The sequence below is a fragment of the Eubalaena glacialis genome, chromosome 2 (genome assembly GCF_028564815.1).
Source record: "Eubalaena glacialis isolate mEubGla1 chromosome 2, mEubGla1.1.hap2.+ XY, whole genome shotgun sequence".
Taxonomy (NCBI): Eukaryota; Metazoa; Chordata; class Mammalia; order Artiodactyla; family Balaenidae; genus Eubalaena; species Eubalaena glacialis.
The window spans coordinates 162549112-162571644 of record NC_083717.1 but is presented as its reverse complement, the minus strand read 5'-3'; the positions used below and the strand labels follow the sequence as shown (position 1 = coordinate 162571644).

Below are 22533 nucleotides of genomic sequence, written 5' to 3'. Positions count from 1 at the left end.
GCCAGAATATAATAGAATGATATCTCTAAAGTGCTTAAAGAATTAAAACCTGCCAACCTAGAATTCTAGGGAACCTAGAATCCAGGGAAAATATCTTTCAAAAATATAGGTGAAATAAAAGACATTTTAGAAAAAAGAAATTATAGAATTTTAATATAATCACTTAGCAGCCCTCAGTGAATTAATGCCTCTAAACATTGAGCATCTACAGCTGTTCACATCACAAAAAGAAAGGCAACTAGACATTAAGAGTCTCCTGATGAAGAAACACAATGGTGCCTAGGGTCTTGCAAAATAAAACAACCCTGAATCTAATCAGACCTCAGGATCCAGCTTTCAGTTTGCAGGTAGCACAGAGGACAGAGGAGTGTCCTGTACTATGTTGCGAGGATACAATCCATAAAGTCCAGACTGTCAGAAACTATAGGTCAAATGATCTGTGTTCTTCAACAAGTATTTACATTTTGATGAGAAAAGGAAGGATGGACAGGAGAAAATCTATTGTATAAGAAACCCAAAAGATATTAAAACAAAAAAACAGGCAAAACTAAAGTATTTAGAAGGGAATTCCCTGGCAGTCCAGTGGTTAGGACTCCAAGTTTTCACTGCCGAAGACCCAGGTTCGATCCCTGGTCAGGGAACTAAGATCCCACAAGCTGCACGGCGTGACCCAAGAATAAATAAATAAAGTATTTAGGAATGCATACTTGGATGAATAAAATTATTTTAAAAAGCAGGGAAGTGATTAATGTACAAGTCAGGATAATGATTTCTTTAGGGGAGGGAAGGGGTTATAATAGGAATGAAGCACATAGAGGCCTCTGAATGGCCAGGAAAAATTCCATTTCTTGAGACCTGGGTGTTGGTTATACAGGTGTTCACCTTAAAAAACTTCATTAAGCTATACTTTTTATGCTGTTTTCTGTATCCTTTTTATACCCCTTGATGAAAAAAGAAAAAAAAAAATTAGTGAATAAACATTGGTGAAATAAAATTTTCTTAAATGAATAAAAATGAAAACATGATATCCCAGCAGAGGCATTCACATACTGCACGTATTTAGCCCAGATCAGTGGTCTGTAGAATTTTCTGTTCACATACATATCCCCACAATAATTTTTTTTTTAGTTATAACTTACATATATTAAAGTACACTTTGATTTAGGAATAACTTAAACCCTCTGCTAGGTTGCCCCCCATGATAGGGTGCTTGTTGCCCCAGGGCAACTCCAGTGATTAGAAAGTTCTTATATGTAAGCTCTCTATTTTTAAATGTTGGCAATTCATAATTTTTAAAAACATTTAGAAAGGTTCAGCAAGCCAAGCATAACATAAAAGGGCTAAATGTGGCCTTGAGTTCTAGCTTTGAATGCTTAGATAACGAAAAGTCTGTCAGGAAATTCCTCATCTAATCTGCCATTTTGACTTAAACAAATCTGGAATAAGGCTGAGCTCGCTCTCTCTGTTCATGCCAGTTGAAAGTAAGATACTGAGGCAGGCTATGGGAGGAAGCTGGCTTGTTGTTACATGCCTTAATGGCATAATCAGATGACACGCAGTCTGCATTTATTGAATACCTGCTGTGTGCTTCTCAGTGTGAGCCAAAAGCAAGAGCATCTTTTTCTTCTCCATTCTCCTGTTCAGAAAGACTGACAATCACTGGAGAAATTTTTTTGCTACACAGACTCCAAAGAGATGAAGTTTATTTATTATATAAACAACACAGAATTAGCCAGTTGGCTAAGTAATTCACATAGGGCTTCCTAGTGGGCCGAGGAAATCATTTCAAGATGTAAGACCTAATACCCACTGTAAAACTTCCTACCTGGAAGATTAGGATCAGTTTTTTTAGTTGATGTCAAAGAATAACTCATTTCTCAAAACCTCTTTAAAAATCAGAGGAAGGAACTGGGGATTTTGCTGTAGCAAAGAAAAAGCCCATCAGAATATGTTTTACACCTATGAAGTACGTAGGAAGAGCATCTGTTTCTATGTGATAATTCTGAAGATAAAATAAACAGGCTGGCCGTTATGTATAGAGCCAGTATGGTGTATGGGAAGGAGCATTAGGCTTAAGATCATACCTGGATTCAAGTCCAGTACTTCCAGTAACCAAGTGATTGAGTGATTCTAGGCAGGTTATATAACAGCAGTTGTCTTGAGTCTCAGTTTCTTCTGTAAAATTGCTACCTCCACCCCCCACCCTACCACCTCATATCATGGATGATTTAACAGCCTTGGAGGCTTTCTGAAAACTAGGTGCTTTCAAAGGTAAGACATTGTTATTGCTGTGTGTAAGATCAATGCCCATAGATCCATAATTTCCAGAGCATTGCTCCCTAGTAACCTAGGTAATAGAAGTAATGGATTTACATTTGGTAGAGGTTGGTGTCTCTGGAAAATATTCATATGGCCTTCTCCTTCCCTTTTCCCTAATTCTTGTTGGAAAGGACTTTAGGGTTTTCACTGATAGAGTTGCTTCCCCTGAGATATGCCTCTACACTAAGACCTTACTATTTATGGAAAGAAGCATAATGTAATAGAGTTGGTAGGCCTGGGTTTAAATTCCTGATGCATTCGTCTCTTAGTTGGAGGCTTTGGAAAAATTGTTTAATCTTGCCAAACTTTCTTCATCTGTAAAATAAGAATATTAACAGTGCAAACAATAACAACAGTAGTAATATCTACTTTATTAGGGATATTGTGAGGGTGCTCAGTAGCTACTAAATGTTGCTATTCCTCATTTTAAAAGCTTTCTCCCTTTTAACTTTCCTCTGAAAAACTCCTTAGAGACCAAGCCATGGTGCTCATCTGGTGCCTTCCTGAATGGTCAGTTGAGTTTTTCTTGCATGAAGGCTGCTCTTGACTCATCGGTAGTTTAAGAGGGGGGAAGTTATACGACAGACTTTTCCCTGAATAGAGGGGAAAACATGCAGCTTCACTGCCAGGTCACTGCAGCCACCCCCCACTGCCAGTAGGCTGATGAAGTCGGCTGGAAACAGCTGTAAATGCATTTCCATGGGCCTGCATATGTGTGCCTACTCTATCTCTCCTCCTTTTTCTAGACATGCATTTACTCTCAGTGAGTTAGGCCTGGGCATCTGCTTTTTCCTCCCATGTAATAGGAAGAACAACTGTTTTTAATTGGCCACAAGTAGTTGGTTGCAAACACATGTGAAGTACAGATGAAAGAAGAACTTAGTGTAATTGACTTTTTTTGTACAATTAAGCGTTGCTGTCTGTGGAGCTCTTTGAGCTTTACTGACAGCACTGGCTGTCCCCATCTGGCTTTTCTTAACTCTTAAGTGGTTACAGGATCCCCAGGAGGCAGCCACTGCTCTCTCTGTATTGTCAGTACCCTGATTGTATTTCTCTTTATGGTTTGAAACTTGGAGCCCTGGGAGTGTTCACTCGGGCCTTTTGGAATTACTAAGAGGTTGTTTGGACAACTCTTTCAGATATGTGAGGAAAAGAAAGAGTCCCTTGCCCCTCATGGCTCCTCATTAATTCTGCCAGTGGAGTCAGGAATGAAATAGATTAATTGCCTGGACAGGTACTTACCAAACCTCATTTTAGTAGATAACAGCTTTAGCCTTCTGCTTCAAGCCTTGTTCCAGAGGAAATAATGAGATTTACTTTAATTTGTTCACTTACTGAGTATCCTTAGATAAAACATTATGCCAATCCTATGGGTGATTGAAAAATAAACACTTTCTTGCCTTCCAAGAACTTCCAATCTAAGAGGGATGAGAAAAGGGTATGTGTGTATGTGCACACTAAATTTAAAAATGGATTCCAAAGCCTATTAAAAAAAGATAATTAAGGAGGGCTTGAAGAGATTTTGGGGATCAGTAAAGTTTTCATGGAATTAGCATTTCAGAGGACCGTGAAGGATAAGTAGGGTCTTAGGTACTTTATTTCTCTGCTCTTAACTACAGTCAAAACACTATAAAAGAAACATACAAAATTGACAGCAGGAAGATGGAGAGAGACACTTGGATAATCCACATGTTGGATGGTGAAGCCCACTAATGGAGATTGGGTTCTTTCCTGCATGCTTATATTCCACAGTCTAATACACTCATACCTTTTCATTCATTCATCAGATACTTGTTGAAAATTTACCGTGTGCTAGGTAGACACTGTTCTAGAGGCTTAGGATACAGCAGAAAAACAAAAGAGCCCTGCCATCATGGAGCTTACATTCTAGCAGGGGAAACAGACAATTAACAATAGATACAGTAAATTATATAGTATGTTTAAAAGGTTAGAAGTGCTTTGGAAAAAGAAAAAGTAGAGCAGAATAAGGGGGCTAGGAAGTGGTATGGGGACAGAGTCAGGGAAATGTAATTTAGGTAAGATATTCAGTCTAGTCCTCATTGAGAAGGTCACATTTGAACAAAACCTCAAAGTGGTGAGAGAGCCTTGCAGAAATCTGGGATAAGCGCATTTCAGGTAGAGCCAGTATGAAGGTTTTGAAGTGAGAATGTGCCTGAGGGGAGAATAGTAGGGCTTAGTCATAGAGGTAAGTGGGGTATAGGGGTGTCCAATCATGTAGGCTCTTATTGTGAGTGACGTGGGGAGCCATTAGAGAATTTTGAGCAGAGGAGTGACATGATCTGACTTATTTTAACAGCATCACTCTGACTACTGAGTTGAGGGTAGATAGTGGGAGTGGGGCTGCCAAGGGTAAAAATGAGGAGTACTAGTAGGATTCTCTCATACAGGTGAGCTGTGGTGGTGGCTTGAACCAAGGTAATAGGGGTTGAAGTCTAGATATATTTTGAAAGTAAAGCCAAAAGGTGGGGGGGCAGTACTTCCCTGGTGGTCCAGTGGCTAAGACTCCACACTCCCAATGCAAGGGGCCCGGGTTCGATCCCTGGTCGGGGAACTAGATGCCGCATGCATGCCGCAACTAAGAAGCCCACATGCCGCAGCGAAGATCCCACGTGCCGCAACTAAAACCTGGCACAGCCTAAATAAATAAATAAATATTTTTTTTAAAAAGTAAAGCTATCAGGATTTCCTGATAGATTAGATTGGGGAGAAAGGGAGAGCAGGTAGAGTTTGAGATGTCTCTTAAACAACCAGGTAGAGTTGTTGAATAAACACTTTGGTTGTAGAGGTATGGCGGTCTGGAGTTCAAGAAAGACCTGGACTAGAGATAAAAATTTTTTTGGTATCATATAGGTAGTATCTAAAGCCACAGACTGGATGAGAACACCAGTGACTGAAATCAGCAGTGAGTGAAGTAAGTATAACTAGTTTAAGAGAAGAGGACCAAAAACTGAGCCCTAAGGCATTCTCATGTTTAGAAGCCAGGGCAGGGACTTCCCTGGTGGTCCAGTGGTTGAGACTCTGCACTTCCACTGCAGGGGACATGGGTTCAATCCCTGGTCGGGGAACTAAGATCCTGCATGCTGTGCTGAGTAGCCCCCCAAAAAAAAGCCAGGGAGAAGAGCCAAAAAAGGAAATCAACAAGGAGTCACCAGTGAGGTAGCAGGAAAACCAAAAGAGGGTGATCCTAGGAAGGCAGTGAAAAAAGTGTGTCAAAGGGGAGGCAATTCTGTTGAATCTTGCTAATAAGTCAAATAAGACGAGTAGGATGGGAACTGAATTAACCATTGGATTCTTTGGTGAATATCACCAAGCCCAAGTCTTATTGCTTAGGGAAGGACTAGGTAATTACAGAGATTTGAAGTTCATTGCATCATTGCAATAACCGTTGTTACCTGATTTTTTGACTTCTTTCCCTGCAAAGTAGTACCACTCCTTTATGTCCTTGCTTCCCATCTTGCCCTATCGGTCTGTTCTGCAGGCTTTTGTTTGCTACTCGAGTCTAGAGCTACCAGATGAAGTTTTCCCATGCTTCCAGCATTTCCTATACCAATATCTGTCTTTTTACCTGAGTATTGAGTTTTTCAAAATACCACTCTTAACAGTGTTCTCCACTAATTTCAATTTAACAATCATTTGTTAAGTCCTTGTATGCCCAACTCTTTTCTTATTATCTTGGATGTATCAGCATATAAATCTTGAAAGATCAGGGATATTTACCCTCTTCATGAGGGCCAGTGCTCTATTTCTTGGAAACACAAATTTATCTCCTGCCGTCAGAATTTCTTATCTTCCAGCAGACCCTTCCAGTCATATAGTCCCTGTTTCTGGTTCCTCACTACTGCTTTCAGACTTCCCCCTCCTTAATCTCTGTGTTATTCATTGTTTCTCCTTCACATTCTCACAAAGGTGTTTGTCCTACCTGTTAATTAATGGATTATTAGGGAAGGGGTAGAAATCCAGAGACTCTGACAAGAAAATCAACACTGCCATTTTATCCAGGTTGATTTGGGGTTTGTTTCAGAAAAAAAGTATTTAAGTGTCCTGTTCTATAGTCCCAAGTGCCATTGAGGATCACTTCCCAGGCATGATTGATGCCTGTTAAACCAAGGCATCTAGAAATCCTGACCAGGTTGCTTTTAGCTTTTGAGTTGAAAACATCCTCATTCTTGGAGGACTTTGTTAAAATGAATGAAATTGACAAGAAACAGAAGTAACTGAAGTTGGCAAGAAATGGGAGTGGTGTCCTGACCCTCTTGAGAGGCTTCAGCAGACAGATCTCTGGCTGAATGTTATGAAAAGAGGAGCATAGTTAAGAAAAGAGGGGAATGAGGACTTGTAGGCTTAGCCCTTTGTCTTCTCTGGGGGAACATTTGGCTGTGGCATTTTAGAAAGGTCTTTATCAGGGTTCTGAGCAAGGTGTTTTCTCTGGGTCCCTTGTGTTTCCTGGGATCCCAAGATAGTAAGTGAGTTACTGATGCTGAAATCTTATGAGATGACCCACTCATTTTCTTTTCTGAGGTCTTGCAGTAGAACAGATAAGATATAACATTTCGCCACCTCCCTAGCATCCCTTCTGAATCAAAGGAAAGATGGAAGTATGGGAACTTTGACCTCGACTTAGAAAAGAAACCTACAAAGTGATGCCAACATGTTTGGCTGAGCCAGCCAGAGCAGTTGTCCAGAGAAATGACCATTGGTTTGTACAGAACTGTATAAACAAATGGACAGCTCAAGGATGAGTAAGGTGCCTATTCTTGGATATGTACTATTTTATTCATTGGTACCATTATTACTGATTAGGTTGTGACTCAGCTCAGTAACCATGGGTGAGGTTGATCCTCACCAGGCCCCTCACCCACAGATGAGGAATGACCCCGGAGGGAGATTATGTAGGTTATATAGTTCTTGGCAAAAATATTCCCCACCTAACTTTTTCCAACTCGATTCTGCTGTTGATGAGCAGGCTCTGGTTAGATAATGGAGGAGAGGAGGCCCCAAGGTCTTACTGGTATTGGCGTCTTGACGTTAGCCATTTCAGACTAAAGAAATTTATCTGATATATACAAATCTCCAGAACTGATGAAAAATCTATTCTCTAAAAATCATTGTATGTGAACTGTACAGTAGCAGCTGTATTCAATTACTTGAAACCTGGAAACCAGGAGAGGGACTATAGAGAACCTCTCTGAAGCCCATTCATTGTTATGATTCTGTGTACGCAGCCTGGGTTACCTTATACAGATGGCAGCAATAATTCTTCCTGTACCTGTTTTCACCTTCTGTTTCTTGGCTCTGTTGACTTCCTCTTCATTTTCAGATTTTCTGGGTACACATTTGGGTAGGAAGAAGGAGAAATAATCTCTTATTAAAACTGTTGCCAAGGGACTTCCCTGGTGGCTCAGTGGTTAAGAATCCGCCTGCCAGTGCAGGGAACACGGGTTCGAGTCCTGGTCTGGGAAGATCCCACATGCCACAGAGCAACTAAGCCCGTGCGCCACAACTACTGACCCTGCTCTCTAGAGCCCACGAGCCACACTACTAAAGCCTGCGTGCCTAGAGCCCGTGCTCCGCAACAAGAGTAGCCACCACAATGAGAAGCCCGCGCACCGCAATGAAGAGTAGCCCCGCTCGCCACAACTAGAGGAAGCCCGCGTGCAACAACGAAGACCCAACACAGCCAAAAATAAATAAAATAAAATAGATTTATTAAAAAAAAAAAAATTGCTGCCAAGAAGAGAAACCAGATGAAGTCACAGTGCTTGAAAGAGCAATAGAGACAGTTTTTCCATGGTCTGAATTTTCAAGCATTGATACCCTTCAGTTATTCCTTAGATCTGAAAGTTATCATAATTGTATTCTAAGTCATCTTTGACAGAAAGTTGGTAAACTTTAGTTCTCTGGTAGCTGATTAAGACATGAGACCTTCTATCTGTCCTCCTTTGGTGGTACTTATTCTAGAATTGCCCTCTCCTGAAACACTATCCATTTAACAATGGATACCTGCTTTAGTTTTTTTTTTTTTTAATTTTTATTTATTTATGGCTGTGTTGGGTCTTCGTTTCTGTGCGAGGGCTTTCTCTAGTTGCGGCAAGTGGGGGCCACTCTTCATCGCGGTGCGCGGGCCTCTCATTATCACGGCCTCTCTTGTTGCGGAGCACAGGCTCCAGACGCACAGGCTCAGTAGTTGTGGCTCACGGGCCTAGTTGCTCCGCGGCATGTGGGATCTTCCCAGACCAGGGCTTGAACCCTTGTCCCCTGCATTGGCAGGCAGATTCTCAACCACTGCACCACCAGGGAATCCCCCTGCTTTAGTTTTACTAAGTTCCTGCTTTAGTTCAGGCGTTGCACCCCAGGTTCTAGGTGTGCAAGAGATCCAGTTCTACTCTCATAGACTATTCAGTGTTGGCAATGTGATGAAATGTCCTGTGCTGATACTGTAGAGCTTGCACTCACGATACCATTGGATAGAATCTTCTTCTTCCCCTCTTTTAAATTTAGGACTTAAAAAGAAAATCAACTTGTATAATGACTGCCAGAAGGATTTAGAAATCAGTTATGACCTTTTGACTCCACCCCTATTCAAACCTTTTCATCTCTTAAACGCCACTATTACAGAGGGAACGATATTAGGCATTAAAACCAAACAGACTCTGGTTCAAATACTGGCTCTGCCATTTACAAGCTACTTGGAAGAAGTCACTGAAATTCTCTGAGTCACTTAAATTCTTTTTCTTAGAGGCAGAAGGATTAAACAAGAGATTGGTACTAGGTTCAACCGTAAGTTTCTTTGCTAGTGACCACCCCAGTGGGGGTATGAATAGGAGTAGGATGTTGGAAACATAGAATTCAGAAGAGATCCATGAGCAGGACTGCTACTTGTTGAATCAACCATATGTAGAAAAGAAACTCACCCAAAGGAACTCCTTGGGATGGTGAGATCACTGTATTGAGACAACTGTTTTAGATTCCCATGGATCCCTTTTCCTTAATTCTCTCAAGTTTCTTTTTATTTTGACTAGGCTCAAGTTACCTTCCCCTCCTCCCACTCCACCCTAGGAACCTAGTGCACTCAGGCTGCCTCGGGGTTCCCATCAAGGCAGCCTACCTTTGGTGCTTAAACCTTTCCTGATCCTTTGTCTCCATAAAAACACACCTATGTCCTAGTTACTTTCTTCTCCTTTACAGTTTATTAGCAAACATGATGATGTTGGGCTGAAATATGAACAGGTCTAAATACATTATCCATCCTGAGTAATTCAAATATTAATAATGTCAAACATGGGAGAAAATTTAGGCAAAGGATATTTTTGTCACTCACAATGTAGAGTAAGCACCTGGTGCTAGCCAAGGTGGCACCACCAACGAGCAAATCAGTACAGTCTGAAACCTCTTGCTGTCATAAAAAAGATATGTACATGTCAATAAAGAGGGATATCTTTCATGAGGCAGAAGAGGTGAAGGAGGAATTGTGTCAGGAGGCCAAAAGCAGAAGACACCTTCTGCAGAACCAGATTATTTCTGGAAAAGGGATGTTGTTCTGGCCATTTTCCCTCCAGATACTGAGATGAGAAACGTTTGGAATAAATGTTTGAACAAGGTAGAGTTGGGACTGGGATGGAGGCATGTGGAGCTGAGATAGTGCGTGATGGTACTTTGTGCCCTAGTGGTGCCGTGCTCCTGGTAGGGTCTAAGAAGGCACTCATTGCTTAAATAAATGAACACTCATTTGTTTGTGTCTGTATGCATCACATTTTTGCCAGTTGGTGTGTACTGAGCTGTTGATGGCTGCTCAGAAGTGACCTTAATCAGAACTTGGGTGCATCTGTTCTGTGTGAGTGTGATGCCCTTACCAGTGAAGTTGAACCTTTGAGATTGTCCCGAGTTCATAAATGATGACATTTTCATCTATAAGTTCTAGGCCTCTGGTACTTTTCGCCATCATTGAAGAAGAAAGCCTACAGGATGGTCCTTAAGATACAGCTTTCTATCAGTGGCCTCCATACATGGTGTATTTAAGGCCCACACTCTCTAATTCGCAATACCTGGGCTCTGCTTATTATGAAAGTGACCCATATCTCCTTTCTTTATCCTTAGTTCTCCCTGCTATCAGAGTGAAGAAGGGATTTTCTCCATTATTTTCCCAGAGGTTTTTGTTTGTTTGTTTGTTTTGTTTGCTATTTTCATTATAGAAATTGAGGGCAACTGGATCAGAGATTTTTTTGCGCATTTAAGTAATTACATGCTTCTGGTTCTGCATGTCCCTGGCTCAGCTGCCAACTGTTCTCAAGCAGTTCAGTCTCATTTTGCTTATGACTGGCCTTTTTTAAGGTAACACTTGGATTCTATCTTGGGGATCAAAACCTTGAGAAATGTTTTAAGTGGCTGTGGCTTCATTGACAATGAAATTGCAGTGGGTGGGCGTGGGCAATGCTTAAAGACTAAATAAAGGCTCTTGGTAAGAGCACATATGCTGAGAGATATTTCATCTTCCTTCTTTCCATAGCAACTTTATCTGTAAGATTAAGCATTCTGCTGGTATAGTTAATAAAATATCTCGGCTCTGGTTCAGAGCTGTTTGTTTGCCATTACTGGAACCTGTTTACTTCCATCTGTTTCGTCATCTGATTTTTGTTTCCTTCTGTCTTCCCAGGTGGCATTGGTAGGGTGGTCAACGGAGCCTTCATGGTGCTGAAAGGGCATCGGTCTATTGTGAACCAGGTCCGATTTAACCCCCACACCTACATGATCTGCTCTTCTGGTGTAGAAAAGATCATCAAGGTGAGGCACCTTCCCCTTTTGTCCTTTTAGAGAAATTATTGCAATTCGTAAATGGAAGAAACTAAAACAATGTATGTAGGACCTCATAGCTAAACATACCGAAGGTCTATCAGAATTCTCAATTATTTTGACATATTACAAAATATGGAAAAATTGATGTTAAAGAGGGTGGTTTTAAAACCCTCCTTTCAGGGCCATTTTAAAAAATAATCACTAGGCTTTGAAACCAGATACTACCTGTATGCCACTACATTTCCATGGCCTCTGATCTGGAGTCTGATGAATTCTGCTTTCCAAACCCCATCTGGAGGTAAAGAAGCTATCATCCCCAAAGTTACTCTGTGTGCACTTTTCCTTAATTGCTGTCCTCATAACTAAGTGACTACCGGAACCATAGCTAACTTGTCTCAGGACATATCAAAATATCATAACCACATGCATATCAACCACTGCATGTGGTTGTGATTGAGGCTAAACACTTGCATCAACTGCACATTGACTGAATGAACTTAACCCTGCCAAGGAATATTTTTAGAGCTTGCAACTGAGAGACCCAGCCTGGCCTGCGTCCACGGAAGGATGGCCCACTGCCCATCACTCACATTCCAGTCGCTAGTAACCCTTTTCCACATCTGAGAAAATGAGGGTTCAGGACAAATGATGAATTCTTGAGGACCCTGTGATAACTTGACTATTAAATAAGGATAGATGATATCCCCCCCTCCCCAGCAAAACATAAAACCCCTCTTTTTTTCCCCCAAAACGACATTGAAAACCTGACAGAGGTTTCAGGGGAAAAGTAAAAATTGATTTGTAACAAATTGATAGTTTTCATTTTCTTTCATTCTTTAAAAAAAACCAAAAAACTATACAACTTGTGTCTGAGGCAGAGGAAGCTATCAAAAATGTAATGTTGGAGTATGGGTCAATATTTTTATTTGTCCTTATTCCAACTTCCTTTGTTTAGTTTTATTGGTCCTGTGGATCAGGGCTGACTTTCATGATTGCATACATTTATTTACCCATAAATAAACAGGGCTAGAACAGGACTTCTAGATCATTTTTACTGACTTTTCCTTTTGTAGATGATGAGGTTTAAATTATAAATTTACTGTCTGGGGTTAATTATACAGCTAATTAGTGGTAAGGCTAGCATAGAGCCCTGTTCTTTGTTCTTCCCAGTATACTGCCACATTTACCATGCTAGTGGGAAGGCAGCAGGCAGCCTGATGCCCCTGCTGGGTTTGATCATCTCAGTAGTCCTTCACTTGGGCAGTCATTGAATTGCCCCTGTCCCTTGCATTGTTTTCCCTTCTCCTTTAGCCTGTGACTCATGGGTTGGCACAGTAGCATGTCCTCTCTGGGCCCATTGACATCATTCTCTCAGGGAGCTCTGCTTGAGCATCTCCTTTAGAACAGAGATTCTTGCTTGGCTGTACACTCTGGGATGCTTCTGTGCTAAGTCTCCCCAATTATTGTTTAGTCAGCTGGAGTCCTTACCCGAAAGGTCATAGGTTGGAAACTAGCCAAGTTCTCAGAGAAGAAGGAGAAGAAAATATTTTCTCTGTGAAAATATTCAGACTAAACTATGGAGCTCACTGCTTCCAGGTTCCAGTGAGGTCTGAACATTGCCTCACCAGGAGGCATGTTTAGCCATTTGAAACCTTAAGTCAGTACAGTTAGTACCCTTGGGCAGCCCTTCGAGTCTGTCTCCCATCTGTCAAGTGAGGACGCTAACAGTGACTTGACACCTAAGAGTGCCTTGTAAGTTACCTGTGCCTGACAATTTCTGACTATTTTAATAAAAGTCACTTTCTTATTTGCTGTTTCTGAGAGGATCAGTGGCTCAAAGAGCATCATTCCACCATATTCTAATGCAGCCTGCTTTTCTCTCTCCACCTCTCTCTCTACTCACTCCACCTTCCCCCTGACTTGTCCTTCACTGATGCCTTTCTGGCCTGGAGGAGAAGAGTCCCTGTTGTCAGGGCCAGCCTCTTCTCACCCATAACAGGTCTTCTATCCCCTTGAATGCCCACACTTAGCAAAAAAGGGGGTTCATTTTGTAGTTAAACATAAGAGAGAGCAAGATGGAGCACATGCTGGCATTTTTTTCCTCAAAGACCAATATTCATTGACTCGCCTGTATTTGTGAACCATACCTACTGTGTGCAATTTGTGCTAGGCCCTGTGAGGAACACAAAGAAAGAACGGTAATGCAGGTCCCCATAGGAATTGGTGACCCAGTAGGAGAGACAAGAAATAAAGGTAACGAAAAATGCAATAAGTACATAAGAGATAGAAACAGTGCTGTGTGGGGAAGGAGAAATTTTTTTCCCCATCTGGGGTAATCTTAGTGTAGGTAATACTTGAACTAGATTTTGAAGGAAAAAGACTGCAAAAGAAAAGAAAGGAGTAAGATGGGAAGACCATTCTAAGGAGAGAGAATGGACATCAATAAATATTTATTGATCACCTACTGCATTCCAGGCAGTGTGTTCATGAATAAATGCTCAGAAGCAGCAAAGTGTAGGACCAGTTTAGAAAATGATCGTTTGGCCAAAGTAAAGAGCACAGAAAGGGAGGGCTAAGATGTAAGGCTGGGAAAGTAGGCCAGAGGTGGGCCCAGGAAGTCTTGGAATCCGGATTAGAGAGTGTGGAGCATCCCTGAATAACAGCTTAAGTCTCTATCTGTGTAGTTTTTCTTGGTAGGGGGGCAAATGTCTAAATTTAGTGTAATAGCGCAAAGAGAGAAGAGGGCTTAGAGATGCTACATCAAGCATGTCATGGTCACCTGTGTAGATCAGAACACTTGTTACTTAAATTGCTTTCCATTTTGATGATGTTTTGAATAAGAATTGAACTGCATCCTTTTCCTCAGCAGCCTCTTGTGCTAAACTTTTAACATGCAACAGGAAAGTTGTGTTTTCATTGCTTCACTTCTGAGTTGTTGACTTTCAGTGTAAGAAAAATAACAAACAATTTCACAAATGTTTGAAATTGATATTTTAGGGGTGAGGAAGGACTGACATAATCGGGGTGGTCAGTGCTCCTGCTGTTCAAAAGTCTCTTTGAGGATGAGTCTAAGACCTTCTAGTTGAGGTATTCAGTTGCCAAACGAAGGAGGAAGCACCACAGTTATTGGTGCTTTGGTATACGTTGTATCATTTTATCATTCTCATTTCTACAGTTGAGAAAAGAGGTTTCAAGGATGAAGTCATTTGCTCTGGGCCATGTGAAGTGGTGAGGCTCGGGTTCCTACCTGTTCTGCTAGCTCCCACAGCTCTGTGCTGCAAGTCCCTTGAGGACTGAAGACTGGCCGTCTGGGATAGGGTTTTTGTTTTGCTCTGAATCTTAGGATTGCATGAGACCCATCTAATTTCACTGTTTAGATAAGGAAACTGAGCTTCACCCACGGTTACCAGCGAACTAGAGCTGTGTGGGAACCCACATTCAAGACTCTTGCCTCCTGATCCAGCGTTTTGTTCCATTACTTCAAGCTTCAGGAATGAAAGTCTACCTCAGCTTAATACATTGCAGAGCGCGTATAAATGCCAACTTTCAGTATTTTGATTTTCATTCCTGAACTGAAGATATAGGAGGCTGGGTAGTAGATTAAAATCTAGGCTTGTTGGATAGTTGGGCCAGCAAGCATCTCACCATTAATATTTTGTAATTCTGTTAAATTCTGAGTTTCTGGGAAGTACATATAGATTTCATATTATGCAACATGGTTAGTAACATTTTCCATTTTTAAACTGGGGGAGTGAGAAATTTAGCCCAGAATATAGACTAAGACCCCAAAACACCCTAAGGGCTTTGCCTATTGGACCCCTCAGTCTCTCTCTTTTTTTATTTATTTATTTATTTATTTATTTATTTATTTATTTATTTATTTGGCTGTGCTGAGTCTTAGTTGCAGCAGGCGGGATCTTTGTTGCCACATGCGGGATCTTTAGTTGCAGCATGCGAACTCTTAGTTGCAGCATGTGGGATCTAGGTCCCTGACCCGGGGATCAAACCCGGGCCCCCTGCATTGGGAGCGTGGAGTTTTAGCCACTGGACCACCAGGGAAGTACCCCCCTCAGTTTTTTTCTAAGCCACCAAACTTTTACTCCCAGAGACACCTGTTTGCAGAGATAGTCATTTACAGCTTGGGCCGTTGCTGAAGGCCAGGTCTAAATGTTTCCCGAAAATTGAGTCTCACAAAGAATTTGAGAATTGCTTCAGACTGAGCCTTTATTTTCTGGTACTTATTTTATGCTAACTATATTCCAGTGTTTCTTAAAAGTTGGTCCCCCCACTTACTCACCCCTTGAGCGCTAATTAAAAGTGCATAGCCCTGGTAACCTACCCATGACTTAATCAGAATCTCTAAGGGTGGGGCTCAGGAGTCAGCATTTTTTTTTTCTAAGATAAACACCTTGATTTTTTTTTTAATTAATTAATTAATTTTTGGCTGCGTTGGGTCTTCGTTGCTGCGTGCAGGCTTTCTCTAGTTGCGGCGAGCAGGGGCTACTCTTCGTTGTAGTGCTCGGGCTTCTCATTGCTGTGGCTTCTCTTTGCTGTGGAGCACGGGCTCTAGGCGCGCGGGCTTCAGTAGTTGTGGATCGCAGGCTCTAGAGCACAGGCTCAGTACTTGTGGCACACGGGCTTAGTTGCTCCATGGTATGTGGGATCTTCCCAGACCAGGGATCGAACCCGTGTCCCCTGCATTGGCAGGCGGATTCTTAACCACTGAGCCACCAGGCAAGTCCCAGGAGTCAGCATTTTAATTATTCTTCAGGTAATTCACGTGCATGCCAAAGTTTGAGAACCACTGCCTTAAAACTCCCCTGGGTAAGATTATGAAGTTGTAGATGGGAGAACACCCGAGGAGTTGCGGGCAGGGAACAAAGTTGAAGGAGGAATGAATCTGAGTTGGGAACTGGTGAAGACACTTAGCCTAGAAGGTATCTTCAGCCCCTCTTGAACTGGGGATCCTCCAAAGAAACACTGTCTCCCCGGAGATCAAAGTAAAGCACGGAGGGAAAGGGCCTCAGGAACAGGGCTTACAAGAAGGCGAATTTGTCCTTGGACAGCTTTGCCGAAACAAAGCCATTGTCTTGATAGAGGATAGGGAATGAGGAGCTACTGTTTTCTGGGTTGGGTGCCATCTAAAGATAGACACCAGCCTGTCAGGGCAAGAAAATCATCTGGAATTTCATCTGAGTTGCCATGACTACCAGCTGATGTAACTGAGCTTCTCTGTGCTGCTCTGGACCAGTCTGGCAGTCAGGTGAAGCTCATCGTTCTCATTTGCAGTGACAGCTTAATTACCTTGAACATCATTTTTGCATAACTTATTCAACTTGTAAAGTTGGGCTTTTGCATTCAGACAGACCTTAGTTTGAATCCTAGTTCTGCCACCTTTTGGCTATGCGCCCATGTTTCTGACCATGGAGTGGAAGGGTATTAAGGGATGGGTCTGTGGTCTTAGAAGGTGTGTCCTACCTATTCCTGCAGCTAACAGAAGGGTTGGGGAGCAAGCCAGCAGCTCCCTGGTTAAGAGAACCCAGATTCCTGGGTAACTGATGCCTGCATGTCCAAGAGGGAACTGCAGTGTAGGCAGCTGGCTATTCTTATCAAGCTCCAGTAAGCAATTCCCATTAGTTAAAAATAGAAATGTTGCAGTTGGGGAGAAGTAGAGTTATAGGCTGAAATATTAACTGTCGCAGAGGACTGACTGCTGGGTCTCTTTTCACTTTGGAAAAGCGGTACCTCTCCAGTCTTCTGAGAGTTTTGAACACATTGGCCAATCTTCAAGTCATCCTCTGTCCTCTGAGATTATGAAGGGGGTTATTGTAATTTCCAGGTTACTAATAGAGGAAGCTAAAGGGAAGAGGGGTAGTGGCAGACAGGGTGTGTGTTTATCCTGGGCCTAGAGACAGGACTTGGGTCTCCTGAAACTAGGCTAATGCTGTGTCCTAGACCGTGCTTTGTCCCACATTTGAATCTGGAAGCTTCATTTTCATATGTGGCCCACATAATCCAGTCTGGATTGTATTTTTAAAGTTGGTTAGCAAGTCCTGGCTCAGTGACGGGGAGGGTCTGGGGAAGCTCTGCCTTAGTGTTCTTTATGGCCGACAGCTTTAGAATAGAATACATTCTGATCCACCCTCATTGGTTTTGTTTTCGCCTTCTGTGCAGATCTGGAGCCCATACAAGCAGCCAGGATGTACCGGAGATCTGGACGGTCGGATTGAGGATGATTCTCGCTGTCTCTATACCCACGAAGAGTACATCAGCCTTGTGCTGAACAGTGGGAGTGGCCTGTCCCACGACTACGCCAACCAGTCTGTGCAGGAAGACCCCCGGATGATGGCCTTCTTTGACTCCCTGGTGCGTCGCGAGATCGAGGGCTGGAGCTCCGACTCAGACAGCGACCTCAGCGAAAGCACCATCCTCCAGCTGCACGCAGGGGTCAGCGAGCGTTCGGGCTACACCGACTCTGAGTCCTCGGCCTCGCTGCCCCGCTCCCCTCCGCCCACAGTGGATGAGTCTGCTGACAGCGCCTTCCACCTGGGGCCCCTGCGGGTCACTGCCACAAATGTGGTGGCTTCAACTCCGCCACCGCCCACGTGCGAGGATGCTACCGCTCGCCAGCAGCGCCTGTCTGCCCTGCGGCGCTACCAGGACAAGCGCCTCCTGGCCCTTTCCAATGAGTCCGATTCAGAAGAGAACGCCTGCGAGGTTGAACTGGACACAGATCTCTTCCCCCGGCCACGGTCTCCCAGCCCTGAGGATGAGTCCAGCAGCTCCGGCAGCCCCAGCAGCTCCGAGGATGAGGAGGAGCTGAATGAACGGCGAGCGTCCACCCGGCAGCGGAACGCCATGCGGCGCCGGCAGAAGATGCCTCGAGAGGAGAGGCCTGGTGCCCCGACCAAGCCCACCGACACCTGCATTGGAGAAGACAACTATGATTACCCCCAGATCAAAGTAGATGACCTCTCTTCTTCCCCCACCTCCTCTCCTGAGCGGAACACGTCCACTCTGGAGATTCAGCCAAGCCGAGCATCGCCAACTTCCGACATAGAGTCAGTTGAGCGCAAGATTTATAAAGCTTACAAGTGGCTCCGCTACTCCTATATCTCCTACTCAAATAACAAAGAGGGAGAGAGCTCGCTTGTGTCTGGGGAGGCAGATGAAGGGAGAGCAGGAACCAGCCACAAGGACAACCCAGCCCCTTCTTCCAGTAAGGAAGCCTGTCTAAACATGGCCATGGCCCAGAGGAACCAGGACCTGCCCCCCGAAGGCCACGGCAAGGACGCTTTTAAAGAAGGGACTTCTGCCATAAATCCCAGCAATGGCCCAGGCCATGAGCCCAGCGGTCACCCTTGGGCTGAGGCACCAGAGGACACCTCTCAGGACACGAGTAACACTGGTGGCTCTGTAGAACACTCTTTTGAGACCAAGAAGCTCAATGGAAAGGCCCTAAGCAAGGCCCTGAGCAGCCGGGCTGAGGAGCCACCCTCCCCTCCTGTCCCCAAGGCATCTGGCTCCGCTCTCAGCAGCGGGTCTGGCAACTGTCTGAGGACCCAGTCTGATGACAGTGAGGAGAGGAGCCTCGAAGCCATCTGTGCCAACCACAACAATGGGCGCTTACACCCCCGGCCCCCTCATCCCCACAGCAACGGGCAGAACTTCGGGGAGCTGGAGGCGGTGGCCTGCTCGTCCCCAGGACGTTCGGACACCGATCGTGATAACTTGTCCCTGACAGGGATGCTTCTACACAAAGATTGTTGTGGGTCTGAAATGGCCTGTGAGACCCCCAGTGCTGGAACGAGAGAGGACCCCACTGACCCCCCAGACACAGACAGCAGCAGGGCTGTTCATGGCCATAGTGGCTTCAAAAGGCACCGAATCGAATTGGAAGACACAGATTCGGAGAATTCCTCCTCAGAGAAGAAATTAAAAACATGATAAATACAAAGGGAAAACAAAAAGCTATGAAAAGTAGCTTTATAAAAATTTTTAAATCCTGTTTAGTGAACACAGAGGAAAGGAAAAATAGTATTAAAGGCACATAAAACCAGGGCCTGAAGTTTTGTGTCTGATGCTGCTCCCTTCTATTCAACAATGGGTCTGATGTTTAGCTGGCCATTGGCTGTGCTGTGTTAAGAAAGGGAAAAAAAATCCAAGTGACTCCTTTCTAGTAAGACTTGAGCATAGTGTACCTGTGCAGATTCTGTTAAAGTAAATCCTTGTTGAGATGTTTGACTTGTTCTTGTGTGTGTGCACTGGCACATGTGAGCTGATTGTCTCAGACTTTTCTTTCCATTCTCCATCAGAAAGGATCTATGGATCTGTATTTTTTGCCATCTCACCCCGTTTACATGCCATAGGTGTTCTGGTCTTAATAATGAGTGCCTGCTAAATCAGGTTGTGTTGCCAGTGAGTAGTGGATTTATGCTGAAAGAATGGAGACGAGAATGGAAATAGGTCTTCAGCCCACTGGCTGTGCTGGAAAGGAAAGCATGGTTCCTTTCTTAAAGAAATCTTCCATGTTTTCTCAGTAGCACGTCTTCATTGAGCGTTTAATGTAGATGTACTAAAAGTGGAGCGTTTTTAATGCTAATGAGAGGTTAGCACTTAAGATCAGATTTGAGAGAACATAGATAGATCCCTGATAAATTTCACTGGTTGCAAATTGAGCGATGGCGCAATACCAAACTGTAGGGAGGCCATAAAATATAACTAGTTGTGGGTAACACTTTAACAAGTTAGGTGCTAGTTCCTACGAGGGACTCAGAAAGCCAGCAGGCTCTTCCTGGCCCCATGTGGTGGCATCTAGGCATCCTGAAAGAAGGGGAAAGACAGCTCTCAAGAGATTTGTGCTCAGACTACTAAAGTGAATGTTATAGGTGTGTTAATGAAGAAGTATAGGAAAGAGCAGAGTATGGTACTGCCTTCATTTAATTCAACCCAAAATGGTCAGAATTGGTGGGACTGGCATCTTCCCTCAGACTTGCTGTCCACAGAGACTGTGGTGTTCTGACTGGATCTTGCAGAGCAGGAGGCATCTCGAAGTAACAGATTCTTATTGAGTAGGTCTGTTAGGAGGCAGAGAGTATGGAGAGAGGAGTCAACTGGCTCTGTTTCATTAAGGTAGATAAAGATTGAGAGAGGAAAAAGACCAGGAGCTTTTCGGCATTGCAGTGGTGGTCACACTCACTTGGTTATTAATGAAGGCCTGTACAAGACAGGAAGACCTAGGATGACAGATACCTTGTTGGCGTGGATGTCATGAAAAGGCAGGAGAATACTGGGAAGAAATGAGGGAGAGAGAGAACACTACAACTTTCTTGAGCACAAAGGTGCTAGACAATTAGGAGACCAGCGGCACTGGCTTAGAGAGGACCTAGCATGTGACTGGTGTGGCCTCACTGATCCAGCGTTCTTTTTAGGGAAGGACCCGTCCTACTGGAACTGGGACCAAGGGGAGACAGCCTGTGGAGGATGACGACTTGGATGCATTTAGTCACTGGGGGAAGGGGGGTTATTTATAAAGGAAGGTTATTGATCTAAGCCAAAAGGAGATATCACCTTGCTAAGCTTTGTGAAAAGAAAGATGTGCCTGGTGTGTGTGATGTGACTTGGGTGTAAAAACATTGTCTTAGGAGGAGGAGACGAAGGAGTGTGAGTAGCAGTGGGGCTGCTTACAAGTTAACAACTGTAATCTCACCGGGGAGTGGGAAAGTGATTCTGTAACCATTAGAATTACTTTAATCTGTAATCAAAACGGTTCTATGATTTGTCTTTGACTATTCACAGATAATTGTAAATTCTGGTTTTATAAGCCCAAGTCATTTTACATTTGCTTTTCCAAAATTTATTAAATTGGAATTTTTTAATCCTTTATATACAAAAAAAAAAGATATAATCACTCAGTGTGTGTTTCTCTTCCCCTTCCTAGTCAGCATTCCCCTTCCCAATCTTTTTGTTTTATATTATTTAATCTAGTCAGTAGCTAGCCACTTGTGACTTCTCTAAGGACAATCCGCATGTCTTTCTGGAGAAGAAGTAAAGTTCCGCCACTTGGTAGTTACTGTTCCCAAATGCAGAACTTGGTCTTTTCATGTTAAGAGCCGTTATCTCATTTGGGTACTCAAAAGAGAAGTCAAAGTTCATTCTGGTTCAACTTTAGTATCCAAGAAAGACATTTTTAGCAAGGATGGCTTCCATCCTTGGGAGACATCTCAGGTTCAGCTTGCCAAGAGATAGGCCCCGCAGCATACCCACAGAAGCAGGCTGAGCAATGCTTGTCTCTGTAGCCATTCCACTCTCATTGCCAGAAATCTCCTGTCTGTGATCATGGCCTTGGAAACCTGGCAGGAGCTACCACTTCCAGGGTCCCTTCGCCTAAACTTGCAGAATTGAGGCGCCAACTTTGGAGGCACATTTAATCCTCAGATTCTTCCATGATAGGCATTTTTACTAACAGGGCAGATGGCACTGATTAGGTTATGAACTATTCAAAAGTGCCTCTTACGGTTTTTTTCCTGCATCCTGTACATAAAATTTTAAGTGGCTGGTCCAGATTTATAAAACCTTCCCTCCACTTTATTTTCCACCTGGTTTTGTAAATGATTCCCATGTCTCTAGGACAACAAGGTAAATGAGTTAAATGAGTAGTGGGCTTGGGGCAAAAGAAGGTTGCAACTGCGCTTGATTTACTAAGCCCGGAGTCCCTTGTTTGTCAAGGTGCCTTCCTCTGCTGAAGCCTTACCTCCTCACAAGCCCCGCCTCTCTCCCGGCAACGCTAGCTCTTCTCTTGTGTATATGCAAATAAACCTATTATTCACTTCTAATGGCTTCCTCTTCTCTTCCAGGGAAGACTTGGTTGCTTAGACACCCCTCCTCCTTCATTTCTTTCCTGTTTTAATTCTTGCCTAATTGAAAACTTGATTCAGAGCCACACTGAAGACTAGAAGAAAAACTGTGGTGCACTACATCTATGCCAATGATCATTGTCACTTCTAGGTGTTGGGACAAAGGTTACATCGGGACAACAACATTTGGGGTAGGAGGAGGTACCTAATTGGTCTCCTTCACCAGACTTAGACGGCCTCAGGATAGTGAAATCCTGGAATTGACTCTTTTATTAGCTGGAACTGAGGGAATGATGCAGTGAAGTGACATTACAAACAGCCTCCAAAGAATTATGTTTTCTCATGTTTCCAAATACCAAGTTGCTTTTCCTGCCCTGTCCCAGACATGCATTGCAAACTCTTTTTCTTAACAGAAAAAAAAAAAAAAAAAAACCCACCTTATATATATATCCTGTCTGTAAAGCTGCCTCCTTCAGTTAACTGAAAACTTCTGGCCAAGCAAGACTCTTGTGAGGAAAATCTATGCTTCCAAAGGAAGACTGTCCTT

General features: G+C 43.4%; 1 protein-coding gene across 1 annotated transcript in view; it reads left to right on the top strand.

Moving 5' to 3' along the window:
• DCAF5 (DDB1 and CUL4 associated factor 5) overlaps positions 1 to 20896 on the top strand; it is a 103771-nt gene extending 82875 nt beyond the window's left edge. The window contains exons 8-9 of the mRNA XM_061180958.1: positions 10991 to 11118; positions 17305 to 20896. Of these exons, the coding sequence (XP_061036941.1) occupies positions 10991 to 11118; positions 17305 to 19077 (1901 nt within the window). The 3' untranslated portion in view covers positions 19078 to 20896. The remainder of the gene's footprint in view (positions 1 to 10990; positions 11119 to 17304) is intronic.
• The last annotated feature ends 1637 nt before the right edge of the window (positions 20897 to 22533 follow it).